This window comes from Oncorhynchus kisutch, linkage group LG23, assembly GCF_002021735.2.
Source record: "Oncorhynchus kisutch isolate 150728-3 linkage group LG23, Okis_V2, whole genome shotgun sequence".
NCBI lineage: Eukaryota > Metazoa > Chordata > Actinopteri > Salmoniformes > Salmonidae > Oncorhynchus > Oncorhynchus kisutch.
This window is the reverse complement of record NC_034196.2, coordinates 41,084,415-41,099,915: the sequence shown is the minus strand read 5'-3', so window position 1 is coordinate 41,099,915 and position 15,501 is coordinate 41,084,415. Positions and strand designations below refer to the sequence as shown.

At 44.3% G+C, this 15,501-nt stretch overlaps 1 protein-coding gene across 2 annotated transcripts in view; it reads left to right on the top strand.

Annotated features, from left to right (window-relative positions):
* ror2 (receptor tyrosine kinase-like orphan receptor 2) overlaps positions 1–15,501 on the top strand; it is a 138,001-nt gene that overhangs the window by 115,101 nt on the left and 7,399 nt on the right. The window contains exons 5-8 of one of the 2 annotated variants that reach the window (XM_031802826.1): positions 8,331–8,452; positions 10,975–11,289; positions 11,915–12,160; positions 12,946–13,151. In XM_031802826.1, coding sequence (XP_031658686.1) covers positions 8,331–8,452; positions 10,975–11,289; positions 11,915–12,160; positions 12,946–13,151 — 889 coding nt within the window. Of the gene's footprint in view, positions 1–8,330; positions 8,453–10,974; positions 11,290–11,902; positions 12,161–12,945; positions 13,152–15,501 lie in introns of both variants that reach the window. The other variant, XM_031802825.1, reaches the window with a different exon arrangement.

Sequence of the window (15,501 nt, the reverse complement as noted above, 5' to 3'; positions counted from 1 at the left end):
TTCTTGAATAAATATAGAGAAGGTTCCAGACTCTCTATATATTTTGTGCAGTCACAAGGATAATAGGTAGTTGAGGTCGAGAAGGAAGGCACAGCTTTACAGAAGTAGATGCTCTCATAGATCAAAAGCTGTTGGAAATTGCTCACACCACATTAAGGCTTTTTAAAAATGTTCTATAAATACAATTCCTGTGTTTTTCAGTCCAACTGATGTGAATGAGGGCTAAGTGAAGTTAATGACTCTTTCTTTTTTGGTGCATAAATATCCAATTCAGTTTCCACACACCACACAATTGTACACTACACACATGTAGTTGTAATACTTTTTTTGTGTGGAATGTGTGCTAATAATGCTTGAGCTGCATTTGTAAAAAAAAAAACATGGAGGTAAATCAATGCCATAAGTCTATAAACAATGTCAATGCCAGAGTAGCCTTAGAGTTCTTTCCGTCGGTTTTGACGCCTTTGTCTATGAGTCTGTAGCTATAAACTATAGTGACCTCTCTCTCGTTCTGAAACTCATCTGACCCTCGGTGCCCACAAGCATTTTAAGACACTCTAGCTCCCGTAGCTGCGTTTCGACTGTGTCCAGTTGGAAACGTTTTCCTTCCTCCCTTTTATTCACGCAAGTATTTATTTTTCACCTTCACCACGCATTCGTCGGCCAAAAGGAAGTAAGAAAGTAGGAAGTCGAACCTTACAGTAATTCTTGTTAAACTTCAGTCTTCAAACGTGCGTTTTGGCCAAAAATCCCCCGCAGTTGATCCAAACTGGAGTTAAATTGTAACCATATGGGATATTGATGCTGAAAGGACTGCGGGGCTTAAAGCATTGACAGCTCTCCTGGCAACGTCCCTCTCTGGAGGACGTTGAAGCAAACGAGAAGTGAATGGTGCAGACATTCCTTTTCTAGAGGTGCCACCCTCTGCACCATATCCATTCACACGTCCCATTTGTTTGAATAGAGAGAAAGCACAAATCGCACCCAAAAAAAAGCACAAAAAAAAAACGCCCTGAAAAATAGGATCCATTTATCCAAGCTGTTGTAAACTTAATCCATGAATTGGAGAAAATATGTCGTAACACTGTTGCTCCTGACCTTTAAACTTTTACAGCAGCCTTGTGCTCTCAAGCAGTCTGGTTCTAGTAAGTCCTTTTTTTTGTTTACAATACGGCTGAACAAAGTCTGGATGAAGTCCCCAGGGGCCATGGCTGTTTTCAAAGTAGCCTTTGTTGGCCCGCCACATGCAATTATGCCCCCAGTTTACCTGCCACATCTACTCCTGCATTTCCCCTCTTCTGTTGAGGGACAACTACAAAGGCTCTCCTTTTTATTTATGAATCAAGGAAGTTTCCTTTTCTCTGAGGTGTAACGGCAATTGACTGCTTTTTGCTCTTATGATTTGACGTTTTGACATTTGGCTCTCAACCTCTCAAATCCTCGACAACTTCACGTGTATCCGCCGCTTTTTTGTGAGTAATTGAAGCCAACCACGGATGACGACACTACACTATTATAGGTCATAGGGGAAAGATTCAGTCGGAGGTGTCAACGATAACTGCCGTGAAGAGGATTATAGATCATCTGAGGAAGACTAAACACACTGAGGCACACGATGCACACAAGGCATGATTTTGTGTTCCCTGAGATAACCTAGATTGATTTACGATGGCTGGTCGTCTGCTACTGATTACGGGGCAAGCCCAAACACAGCCAGATCTCCTTAGACTAGATCTCACCAGTCTCTCTAATCTATATCTAGGTGTCAGTAGCATGCTAGCTGTTCCTGTAGACTTCCAGTCATTGCGCTAATGCTAGTTAGCAATTGCTCCAGAAGCTACATTCAACTTCCTTCAAACTGCAAGCAGAGACATCTGACTCTGGGTGAGTAAAAGAAAGGTTTAAGTGCCAAAATCTCTTTAAATCGGAGTTGGATGAAGTTGTCCTGTATGGATTGTGGTTATGATTCATCTTTAGGATTAAACTGGTCCTAGATCTGTTCCTAGGGAAAGACATGCCTTTTAGCTGGAAAGTGTGCATGTTCCCCTAATATGAATCTGGTATTCAAGAGACGTGTGTGGTTATTGTACATTTTTAACAACTGGCTTTGGACCAGTGTTGTTATAGTTAATCTTGCTTAAACTCAAGACTGGGGTTAGAGAGAACTGATCTGAATTCAGTTGTTAAGGGCAGCGAGCAGTAACCGCAGCCTTGAGCTAGCTCTCCAGACAGTTTGTGTTGGTACGGGTTAAGAGATCAGTATCAGGTTCTCTGGATTGCTTGCTTGGGTTTGGAAAAGAGGATGTCCTCACTTCTTATTTGACTACTGCACCAAGATCCTTTAGGGAAAGCAAACGCATTGCACTCAAAGGGGAAGGTAAGCCTACCAAGAATACTATGTAACCTACAAGAGTCTTACATAAGGGGAATTTTATCCGAAGATTCCCAACCCACAGTACTGTTGTTGAAATCCTTAAACCTCCCCACTGGCCCACGTCTTTTCCTTTGCTTGGATCCCACTTTTCTTTAATCTGGGAAAGGGCAGATCACGGGACACTCTAGAATGCTGAAGTCTCTCTTGGCGAGTCGACATACGTCATTGTGGCTTTGCTTCCCAGTGCTGCGGCTTTCTTTTTCCCTTCCCTCCTCCTGCTGCTTCCATATGGGCTGGCTCTGGGGGAAGTTTTCCCTGGTACAGATCTAGGATCAGTTTCCCCTCCCCAATCCTAACCTTAACCATTAGTGGGAAAGATGCAAAGCTGACCTAAGATCAGTGTCTACGGGCAACGTCTTCTACAGATCTAGGATCAGTTTCCCCTCCCCAATCCTAACCTTAACCATTAGTGGGAAAGATGCAAAGCTGACCTAAGATCAGTGTCTAAGGGCAACGTCTTCTACAGATCTAGGATCAGTTTCCCCTCCCCAATCCTAACCTTAACCATTAGTGGGAAAGATGCAAAGCTGACCTAAGATCAGTGTCTAAGGGCAACGTCTTCTACAGATCTAGGATCAGTTTCCCCTCCCCAATCCTAACCTTAACCATTAGTGGGAAAGATGCAAAGCTGACCTAATATCAGTGTCTAAGGGCAACATCCTCTATACATATGGGGCTGCCTGTCAGCTGAGAGGTCCGTGAGCGGCAGCCGAGTTTTAGGATTGGGAGCTTTGGAATATTCAATGTTCTTTCCGTCTCTCTCCCACTCTGTTGTGAGGAAGTATGATTCAAGCACATCCAAAGCAGTGTTTTCTACAAGTACATAGAGTAGCCAGCCAAATAGAAAAAGTAGCCAGCCAGGTGCCCACGGGCCGAAGGAGCTCTCTTTTGGTGGCCTCTGGTTATGTTCTAATCCCTTTATTACATTTCAAATTAACAGCAAAATTATTGGATACTTATTCGTGTTTACCTTCCAGATTGGATTTTTTTGTTGTTGTGGTATTGTGTAGGAAAGGCATGACTTTAAAATGTAAATGATTGAAAATGTATGAGTTCAGTGTGTTAGTTGTTTTGGAAATGATCTAGGTCTAGGCCTATATGATCAGGACTATTTTCTAAGTAAGAGAACATTCAACTTTATTTATATATTTTTCATTTAACCTGTATTCTCTTGATTAAAGACTTATTTACATTTGTGTAAATATTGATGTTAGTTCTTCAAATTATGTATTTGATTCAAACAGAAAGATGAAGTAAATAGCCCACATTATCTGGAAAAATACATTTTGATTCAGGTTTTTGTTCTCAAAATCACACCTTTTTAAATAGAAAAACAACATAATTGGATGTAAATCCACAACTATGCTTAAACCACATCAGGAGACTACTTTTGAGGTCTGGGAAAAGTTTGATTTGAGATTTTTGGGTAGTTACCCTGTAATTCCAGTGTCCACCTAGCAAGAGGTTGTTTTTTTAGCGCACGTGATGTTAGTTTACAAAACAAATACCCACTGGATTGATGAAAGTAATCATGATATCATTCTGTAAGAATAAGCTACTTTGTAGTTAATATTTAATTGAGAATGTTTTTTTGGGGAAGCCTTTCCGTCTCTACCAGAAGACTGTAATCGTTAACATTATCGCTAACTGCTACACAAAGAAGTAGACGCGCGCACCACACACAGACAGGAGCATTCTCGTTCCCTCTTCAGAAATTTGCAGGAAATACAAATCACTGATGCCTATCCTGGCCAAGACTACAAAATTATATACAATATAGTAAAAAAACATAGAAATCACAGGAGTATAACGAAATCATAAAACAGCTAATTAAAAACATTGACGGGTCAAGGGATCAGCCTCAAAATCCTTCATCAATGATTTAAAAACAAGTTATTCCATTTTAAAACTATTTTTAGCCCTTTTACCAAATTCTGTTCGGACATTTGGAACAGAATGCAGGATAAAGTCCTGCGAACAAAGAGAGTACCCACCACATTTCTGAAGAATCAAAATGCCCCAAAAGATGGTAGTAAACCCAAAATGGCATTATAAATAAAAGTATACCAGTGACTGAGCCTACGCATGACTAAAGAAGGCCAGCCAACCCTGGAATATAAAGTGTACTGGTGCGTAAGTGTTTTGCAGTTTAAAATAAATCTCGGTGCTCCATGGTAAAGGGTGTCAATTCATCTCAAACACTGAGCGGAAGCATTCATATATAAAATATCCCCATAGTTTAGTAAAGGTATAAATGTAGCTGATACTAGCCTGCTGGCTTCAATAGAAAAACAGGCCTTATTCCTAAAATAAAATCCCAACTTCAGGTTACAATTTTTTGTAAGTTGTGGAACATGTCTATATGAGATACAGCATCAATATCATTGCCGACAGATAGTAATAGGTGAAAGGTTCAGAGATCTATTTCTTGCTTTAGAAAACACCATTGGTTTAGTTTTGTCAGTATTGAGGATAAGCTTCAATTGACACAGTTGAACAGTATAAAAAGCAGTTTGCAATATCTGGAAAGCTTTTGTGAGAGACGAGGCACAACAATAAATAACAGTATCATCAGCATAAAAGTGAAGTTACGCATTTTTCAAACTTTTGTCTAAATTATTTATATAAATATTGAATAAGAGGGGACCAAGTACAGAGCCCTGGGGCACACCATTACAGACAGACAATTTAACAGACATGAGCCCATCAAATTGTTCTATCAGACAGATAGTTAGCAAAACATTCAACTGCATGCGACCTACGCTCGACAATCTTTGCCTCAGTATAGCATGATCAACTGTATCAAAAGCCTTGGAGAGATCAATAAAAAGTGAGACAGTGCTGTTTTTGGTCAAGCCTTCAGTGATATCATGGCTGCTGTAATTGTGCTATGCTTCTTCCTGAAGCCCAATTGGTACATTGATCAAATAGAGTTAGTATATAAAAACTATTTTAGCTTTTCACTAACAAGGGTTTCAAGTATTTTCACTAAGGGTGACAGCTTTGAGATTGACCTGTAATTTTGTTTAAAGAGTTAGATCTCCCTCTTTTAAAAGTGGTAGGACACATGCTGATTTCCAGATCCTTGGAATTTCATTATATTCCAGGGTTAGATTGAACAGATGTGTAAGTGGTTCAGCTATGAAACCAGCTGCCAGTTTTAAAAAGCAGGGATCAAGAAGATCGGGACATGCAGGCTTTCTCTGATCTAAGGATTTCAGGGCTTTATGTACCTCCTGCACTGAGAATGGCAAAAAGCTAAAAGTTTGACCAGCTCTCACTGGTTCCTCCACACAAGGTTGTACAGAGACAGAGGATACTGAATCAAACAGCCTACCAGATTATACAAAGTGCTCATATGCCTACCTTCAGTCTGTATAATGAGTTTACACACTCAGTTCAATGTGTTTCCATATACCAGTTACTGAAAAGAGACATTTGCACAGAAAGTCACACACAACTTCTCAGAAAAATTATGCAACCCTTCCTACCCATTCTAGATCATTTGTAAACCTAAGGTAAGTCTCACGTTTCAGGAACATACAGGTTTTGTCACTGAACCCACTGCTTGTTTGTGTTGGGGATTAAAGTCTGTAGTCGGCCCTGGCAGCTACCTAACTGACCTGGAAACAGATTTAAGCCCAATGCAAACACAAAATGCTAATGTTCTCAGAGAAAAGTTTCAAAACAAGGCAAGATTACATTAGACATTTCCCTTTGGTTTAGCTCACAGGCTACCTGTACATCGGCGTACACAGCCATGAGGAATCGGCCCCAAAGCGGCCCTCTTCCGGGTGGCCGGAACTGATTGAATTGGCACGGAATCGGGTGTCGGACTCGGCCTGGAATCAAAATGAATGACTGCCCAGAATCGGCCCAAGTACATCGGGCCGTTTCCATCTACATTGGGCCGTTTCCGTCTACATCGGGCCGTTTCCGTCTACATCGGGCCGTTTCCATCTACCGGAATTCAGCCGACTTTGCCGGCATCTTACTAGAACCCCCCCAGAAGCGGCCCGATACAAATTTAAATAAATGTATACAAATTGTCAAATTTTTGTAATTTTAAATATTACTATTATACCCATCCACAAAAAAATAGTTTTGTGTCGGAGGAAACACCATACAGTCGTGGCCAAAAGTTTTGAGAATGACACAAATATTAATTTCCACAAAGTTTGCTGCTTCAGTGTCTTTAGATATTTTTGTCAGATGTTACTATGGAATACTGAAGTATAATTACAAGCATTTCATAAGTGTCAAAGGCTTTTATTGACAATTACTTGAAGTTGATGCAAAGAGTCAATATTTGCCGTGTTGATCCATCTTTTTCAAGACCTCTGCAATCTTCCCTGGCATGCTGTCAATTAACTTCTGGGCCACATCCTGACTGATGGCAGCCCATTCTTGCATAATCGATGCTTGGAGTTTGTCAGAATTTGTGGGTTTCTGTTTGTCTACCCGCCTCTTGAGGATTGACCACAAGTTCTCAATGGGATTAACGTCTGGGGAGCTTCCTGACCATGGACCCAAAATATTTATGTTTTGTTCCCCGAGCCACTTAGTTATCACTTTTGCCTTATGGCAAGGTGCTCCATCATGCTGGAAAAGGCATTGTTTGTCACCAACCTGTTCCTGGATGGTTGGGAGAAGTTGCGCTCTGAGGATGTGTTGGGACCATTCTTTATTCATGGCTGTGTTCTTAGACAAAATTGTGAGTGAGCCCACTCCCTTGGCTGAGAAGCAACCCCACACATGAATGGTCTCAGGATGCTTTACTGTTGGCATGACACAGGACTGATGGTAGCACTCACCTTGTCTTCTCTGGACAAGCTTTTTTCCGGATGCCCCAAACAATCAGAAAGGGGACTTTACCCCAGTCCTGAGCAGTCTAATCCCTGTACCTTTTGCACAATATCAGTCTGTCCCTGATGTTTTTCCTGGAGAGAAGTGCCTTGTTTCCTGCCCTTCTTGACACCAGGCCATCCTCAAACTCTTCGCTTCACTGTGCGTGCAGATGCACTCACACCTGCCTGCTGCCATTCCTGAGCAAGCTCTGTACTGGTGATGCACCGATCCCGCAGCTGAATCAACTTTAGGAGACGGTCCTGGCGCTTGCTGGACTTTCTTGGGCGCCCTGAAGCCTTCTTCACTCGGGAGGCTCCATCCACAAAGTTTTTAATGCTTATCATTTGTCTTGCACAAAGTATCAAAATGCTAAAATACTACACAGGACTCTTAAAGAATTTAATTTAAATGTTGTATTTTTTCACAGAAACAATGAGAAAATATGGAAAAAATAATAATGAAATGTTAATTATATAAAGCAGCCCGTGTAATCATCTGCCAGAGAGTAGCCCCAAACGTCCCGAGCCCCAAGTAATACATTTGGGCAGGATAACTCACACCGGAATCGGCCCGAGCTCAATCCCCGCATCCTAGCCATAAGTAATACAGCATGAACAGGAGAGGTTGTTATGTTAGCTCACAGGCTACCTGTACATCAGCGCAAACAGGAGAGGCTGTTATGTTAGCTCACAGGCTACCTGTACATCAGCGTACACAGGAGAGGCTGTTATGTTAGCTCACAGGCTACCTGTACATCAGCGTACACAGGAGAGGCTGTTATGTTAGCTCACAGGCTACCTGTACATCAGCGTACACAGGAGAGGCTGTTATGTTAGCTCACAGGCTACCTGTACATCAGCGTACACAGGAGAGGCTGTCATGTAATACGGTAGCATGTTAGTGTTAGCATGTAGCCTAGCCGAGATATTTGGCTGAACAGGCTCTCTGTATCCTGTGTGTGTGTCTCTCTCTCGCTCCGCCCGCCTATACAACGGTAGGGGAAACATTGAGTGAACCTGTGGTTCATTGTCTGTCTGTGTTCCTACAGGACGCATGAGAAGGGCTTCTGCCAGCCCTACCTGGGCATCGCTTGTGCCCGCTTCATCGGCAACCGCAGCATCTACGTGGAATCTCTGCAGATGCAGGGAGAGAGTGAGAACCGCATCACAGGTGAGATCACACCCCCTCAACCACCGTTATGCTCTGGGGGGAAAGTTCCCACTAGGTACAGATCTAGGATCAGCTTCCCCTCCCCAAATGCTAACCTTCACTATTGGCAGGGGAAACTTCAAAACTGAACCAAGATCAGGACCATCTAGGGGCAAATTCAGTACACTGTGTTTTGTCTCCATTACTACCAGAGAGATACAATGTTGTGTTGTCTTATTTTGATTTAAATCAAGAATACCCTGACGACATCCATAACGTTGCATTCCAAGGCTAGTCCATTATTAGACAATAATGCATGCATTTATTAGCCATAATGTAAATGTTCCATATTTAGTTCAACACCTAGAACTGGAAAACCGGACACTGGAATAAAAATGATCCCATTTCATTCAGATTTGACTTTGTCTGCTTGGTCGGTTTAGTAGTGATGTGCCTTGAAATTATCTCTCAATCATTTATTGTTCGCCAATTTGCTGCCCATTTATATTATAATGTTCTGACCCACCGTACAGCGTTTCTTTATTTCCACTGTGACTCATATGTCCTGGGTATGGTTCCAAAATTCCAGGAACTTTCAATAAATTCCCTGGTTTTTCCTAAATTCCAGAGGGAATAAGAAGGAAATCCGGATTCCTCCGACCAAGATTTCGGTTTAAACCAGGGAATTTGTTGAAAGTTCCTGGAATTTTACAACCCTAGACCCGGGAATGCCCATGAGAAGTTATGTCCCTGGGCTGCCCGTGGGGAGGCACGTCCCTGGGCTGCCCGTGGGGAGGCACGTCCCTGGGCTTCCCGTGGGGAGGCACGTCCCCTGGGCCGCCCGTGGGGAGGCACGTCCCCTGGGCCGCCCGTGGGGAGGCACGTCCCCTGGGCCGCCCGTGGGGAGGCACGTCCCTGGGCTGCCCGTGGGGAGGCACGTCCCTGGGCTGCCCGTGGGGAGGCACGTCCCCTGGGCCGCCCGTGGGGAGGCACGTCCCCTGGGCCGCCCGTGGGGAGGCACGTCCCTGGGCTGCCCGTGGGGAGGCACGTCCCCTGGGCCGCCCGTGGGGAGGCACGTCCCCTGGGCCGCCCGTGGGGAGGCACGTCCCCTGGGCCGCCCGTGGGGAGGCACGTCCCCTGGGCCGCCCGTGGGGATGCACGTCCCGGGGCCGCCCGTGGGGATGCACGTCCCAGGGCCGCCCGTGGGGAGGCACATCCCGGGGCTGCCCGTGGGGAGGTATGCCAAAATACAGTCACAAGCTCTGCTGGAGTAAAACACTGTCTGTTTCTCTCGCTCTCTTGCTTATTCACACCCGCACACAAAAATGCAAGCACATAATCACTTCGCACAGACATGATGTGTGTTTTGAACGTTTCCATGTTTTCCACGTGATGTAGATGAAGGGTCGTTTTGTAGGATGCATAAGGAAAGGATTGTTTTTACTTGAGTTTTGTATAGATCTGGAGGCTATTAAAGTATGTATGGCAACCAAATCTGACTGGTGAAAATTGCCCTGGCAGATCATGGTACATATCAGATCTGTAAAATTGGGGGTTCTGGGGGGGGGGGGGGATTTTAAACCTTTGGAATGCACGGGTTTTTACACAAAACAGATGCCAAGTACAGTTACCTAACTCGAGTTTAAGATACCATAAGGACATAGAAAATATGACTAAGAAGTATAATCTTATCGTTAAGCCCCTCAAATTAAATACATTTGAAGCAATAACTCTGTCAGAGAAGATATTGCCCCATGATTCCTCTGTCCCAAACTCGGGCTGCATCACAAATGGCACCCTGTTCCCTATATAGTGCACAGCTTTTGACCATAGGGCTCTGGTCAAAAGTAGTGCCCTATATGAGGAATAGGGGGTGCCGTTTTGGGACGTAACCCTGTTCTGTTTGGCATGGGTTCTCTCAGGAAATGAGGGTATTTTCTTTCATTACTTTCACTCCTCTATGTAATAATATCTTATAGTGAGGACATGGTGTCCCTACCTCAAGTAGAAGACCAACCCCCAAAAACAGAAAAGGCTCATGGGAAGAGTTTCCCGTTCACTTTGCTTACTTTGCATTGATGGCATACCAAAGTTGATATAAAGACAATAGTGCTTCAGAATGGACCCCAGGAAGAGTAGATGCTACATGTGCGGCTGCTAATGGAGATCCTAATGAAAGGCTAAATACTAGAATCAGAAGATACTCTTTGAATGGCATCTCTAAATTTGGCCAAACTCATCACCATCATATATTCATGCGAATTCAAGGGGTAGGTTGACCAGGGCCCATATTCAATCAAATGTCTCAGAGTAGCAGTGCTGATCTAGTCAATTCTGCCTTTTAGGTCATAATGAATAAGATTTACATAGACAGTGGGCACCTAATCCTGAATCAGCACTCTTACTCTGAGAAACACATAATGGATAGGAGCCCGGAACAATCAGGGTCCATTAAGAGTTCTGAACCTCTTGATGAGGTCACTAGGCATTGAACTCAAGTCTCTATAATATAATGACTCACTACTCCTGCTCTCCCCCCACAGCTGCGTTCACCATGATCGGCACTTCCACGCAGCTCTCGGACCAGTGCTCCAAGTTCGCCATCCCCTCCTTCTGCCACTACGTGTTCCCGCTGTGCGACGAGGGGGCTCGGGGCCCGCGGCGCCGCCAGCTGTGCCGTGATGAGTGCGAGGCACTAGAGAACGAGTTGTGCTACACCGAGTACACCATCGCCCGCTCCAACCCTCTCATCCTTATGCAGTTGGAACTGCCCAGCTGCCACCTGCTGCCCCACCCGAGCTCGCCCGACGCTGCCAACTGCATGAGGATCGGGGTGCCCCTGGACAAGCTGGGCACATGTAAGTGGACAATAGACATAGACACATAGACATGAACACATAAGACAAGGACATGTAGGTGGACACCTGAACACAAACATGCAGGCAGAGGTGGACAGACGGATAGACAGACACAGGTTGTCGCCTATATTTTGTAATATGCACATTTTTGAATGACATTTCATTACATCATCAGGTCAAGGAACTATGGGGCGGCAGGGTAGCCTAGTGGTTAGAGGGTAGCCTAGTGGACTAGTAACTGGAAGGTTGCAAGTTCAAACCCCCGAGCTGACAAGGTACAAATCTGTCGTTCTGCCCCTGAACAGGCAGTTAACCCACTGTTCCCAGGCCGTCATTGAAAATAAGAATTTGTTCTTAACTGACTTGCCTGGTTAAATAAAGGTAAAAAAAAAGAAAAAAAAAGTTGTTTGTATTGTGTATCTAGGGGGCCCTCTTGTGGCATTTCTGGAAATTGTTACTTTGACACATTTAGGAAGGGGGAACAACATTTGAAGAAACTTAACACAACTTCAAACTTGCTTCTTCTTCCTTATATGATTTCCTGGCAGTTATAATTCAAACATTGTAAAAACAGATGAAGTCATCCAAAACTAACTTTTAATCTTCGTGAAAGATTCGCCAACAGATCACAGCTGCTACAATGGCAGCGGAGCCAACTACAAGGGCACGGTGAGTGTCTCCAAGTCAGGCTACCCCTGCCAGCCGTGGAGTGCCCAGTACCCCCACAGCCACCACCTGTCCCCCGTGGAGTATCCTGAGCTGCGAGGGGGCCACAACTTCTGCCGTAACCCCGGGGGCCAGATGGAGGGTCCCTGGTGCTTCACCCTTGACCTGCAGGTCAGAGTGGACCTGTGCGACGTCCGCCCCTGCAGTGAGTACTGAACCCCCAGAGTTATTTCATGGCTGGCCGTTGATTTCCATGGAAAATACTCCTGGGCTACAGCACTCAAATACTTATTTACTAAACTTAATAAGAGCTGAGCATGTCTTTTTAGCATTTTGTCACCGATTTGGCACATATCCCCCCACACTTCACATAAAAGGTGTGAGATCTAAGAGTCCACGTCTGGTGGAAAATGTTAGGATGAGTAGTAAAAAAGTAATGTGTTTGTTTGTGATGCCAGTGGTACCATATGTGCATAATGATAGTGTTACCTTTTACTACATGCCATGCCATTCCTCTTACATGAGTACACTTGGACGTTTCTACATTGCATTATATGTACACACATAATAGGCAGATTTTTTCCGGACCCAGATAAAACCTTTAATGAACTAAAATCTAGGCTCAGTGAAGAATCTCCATTGAAAGTGCTTTTCAGTCCAAGAATCTAAATCTGGAAAATCTGCATTTAATCAATAAAAACACTAAAGTAGTTAACTCAGCAAGGCCCAGTTCAAGGTAGAGTCAGCAATACACAAAGTAAAACCGCAATATCGGGTCAATTTCCGAACAAATAATTCCTCTGTTTTGGTCCCATAGCTACCACATTGCAGCGTGAAGTGTGTCTGTGTAGATGTGCAGATACACTGTGTGAGTGCAAAGTATTTCAACGTGTTCACCACCTAAATGTGTGAGGTGCTGCTTGCGGCGACATTATACTGCTGAGTGTCAGTTTGACTAAAGACATACCCTGTTTGACCTTTGACCTCCAGCACCGCCAGAGAACCTGAAGAAGGAGATCCTGTACATCTTGATCCCCAGCATCGCCATCCCACTGGTCATCGCCTGCCTTTTCTTCTTGGTCTGCATGTGCCGCAACAAGCAGAAGGAGCCCACTGACACTCCCCCTCGCCGTCAGCTCACTGCCTCGCCCAGCCAGGACATGGAGCTGCCACTGCTCAACCAGCACAAGCACCAGGTGGGCTAGCTACAGTCATAAGGGCTAACTACTGTAATGTATGCTAACTTTTTTTACCTTTATTTAACCAGGCAAGTCAGTTAAGAACAAATTCTTATTTTCAATGACGGCCTAGGAACAGTGGGTTAACTGCCTGTTCAGGGGCAGAACGACAGATTTGTACCTTGTCAGCTCTGGGAACCTTCCGGTTACTAGTCCAACACTCTAACCACTAGGCTACCCTGCCACCCCTGGGCTAGCTACTGTCATATGGGCTAGCTACAGTCATATGGTGTTGGCTAGCTACTGTCATATGGTGTTGGTTAGCTACTGTCATATGGTGTTGGCTAGCTACTGTCATATGGTGTTGGCTAGCTACTGTCATATGGTGTTGGCTAGCTACTGTCATATGGTGTTGGCTAGCAACTGTCATATGGGGTTTGCTAGCTACTGTCATATGGGGCTAGCTACCATCATATGGGGTTAACTACTGTCATATGGGGTTGGCTAGCTACTGTCATATGGGGTTGGCTAGCTACCGTCATATGGGACTAGCTACCGTCATATGGGGTTAACTACTGTCATATGGGGTTGGCTAGCTACTGTCATATGGGGTTGGCTAGCTACTGCCATATGGGCTAGCTACTGCCATATGGGCTAGCTACTGTCATGGGGTTGGCTAGCTACTGTCATATGGTGTTGGTTAGCTACTGTCATGGTGTTGGCTAGCTACTGTCACATGGGGTTAACTGCTGTCATATGGGGTTAACTACTGTCATATGGGGGTAACTACTGTCATATGGGGGTAACTACTGTCATATGGGGTTAACTAGTGTCATATAGGGTTAACTAGTGTCATATGGGGGCAACTAGTGTCATATGGGGTTAACTAGTGTCATATGGGGGCAACTAGTGTCATATGGGGGCAACTAGTGTCATATGGGGGCAACTAGTGTCATATGGGGGCAACTAGTGTCATATGGGGGCAACTAGATACACAATACAAACAACCTTTAAAAAAAATTTTTTTTACCTTTATTTAACCAGGCAAGTCAGTTAAGAACAAATTCTTATTTTCAATGACGGCCTAGGAACAGTGGGTTAACTGCCTGTTCAGGGGCAGAACGACAGATTTGTACCTTGTCAGCTCTGGGAACCTTCCGGTTACTAGTCCAACACTCTAACCACTAGGCTACCCTGCCACCCCTGGGCTAGCTACTGTCATATGGGCTAGCTACAGTCATATGGTGTTGGCTAGCTACTGTCATATGGTGTTGGTTAGCTACTGTCATATGGTGTTGGCTAGCTACTGTCATATGGTGTTGGCTAGCTACTGTCATATGGTGTTGGCTAGCTACTGTCATATGGTGTTGGCTAGCAACTGTCATATGGGGTTTGCTAGCTACTGTCATATGGGGCTAGCTACCATAATATGGGGTTAACTACTGTCATATGGGGTTGGCTAGCTACTGTCATATGGGGTTGGCTAGCTACCGTCATATGGGACTAGCTACCGTCATATGGGGTTAACTAATGTCATATGGGGTTGGCTAGCTACTGTCATATGGGGTTGGCTAGCTACTGCCATATGGGCTAGCTACTGCCATATGGGCTAGCTACTGTCATGGGGTTGGCTAGCTACTGTCATATGGTGTTGGTTAGCTACTGTCATGGTGTTGGCTAGCTACTGTCACATGGGGTTAACTGCTGTCATATGGGGTTAACTACTGTCATATGGGGGTAACTACTGTCATATGGGGGTAACTACTGTCATATGGGGGTAACTACTGTCGTATGGGGGTAACTAGTGTCATATGGGGTTAACTAGTGTCATATGGGGTTAACTAGTGTCATATGGGGTTAACTAGTGTCATATAGGGTTAACTAGTGTCATATTTTTTATTTATTTTTTTATTTCACCTTTATTTAACCAGGTAGGCTAGTTGAGAACAAGTTCTCATTTGCAACTGCGACCTGGCCAAGATAAAGCATAGCAGTGTGAGCATACAACAAAGAGTTACACATGGAGTAAACAATTAACAAGTCAATAACACAGTAGAAAACAAAGGGGGGGTCTATATACAATGTGTGCAAAAGGCATGAGGAGGTAGGCAAATAATTACAACTTTGCAGATTAACACTGGAGTGATAAATGATCAGATGGTCATGTACAGGTAGAGATATTGGTGTGCAGAAGAGCAGAAAAGTAAATAAATAAAAACAGTATGGGGATGAGGTAGGTGAAAAGGGTGGGCTATTTACCAATAGACTATGTACAGCTGCAGCGATCGGTTAGCTGCTCAGATAGCTGATGTTTGAAGTTGGTGAGGGAGATAAAAGTCTCCAACTTCAGCGATTTTTGCAATTCGTT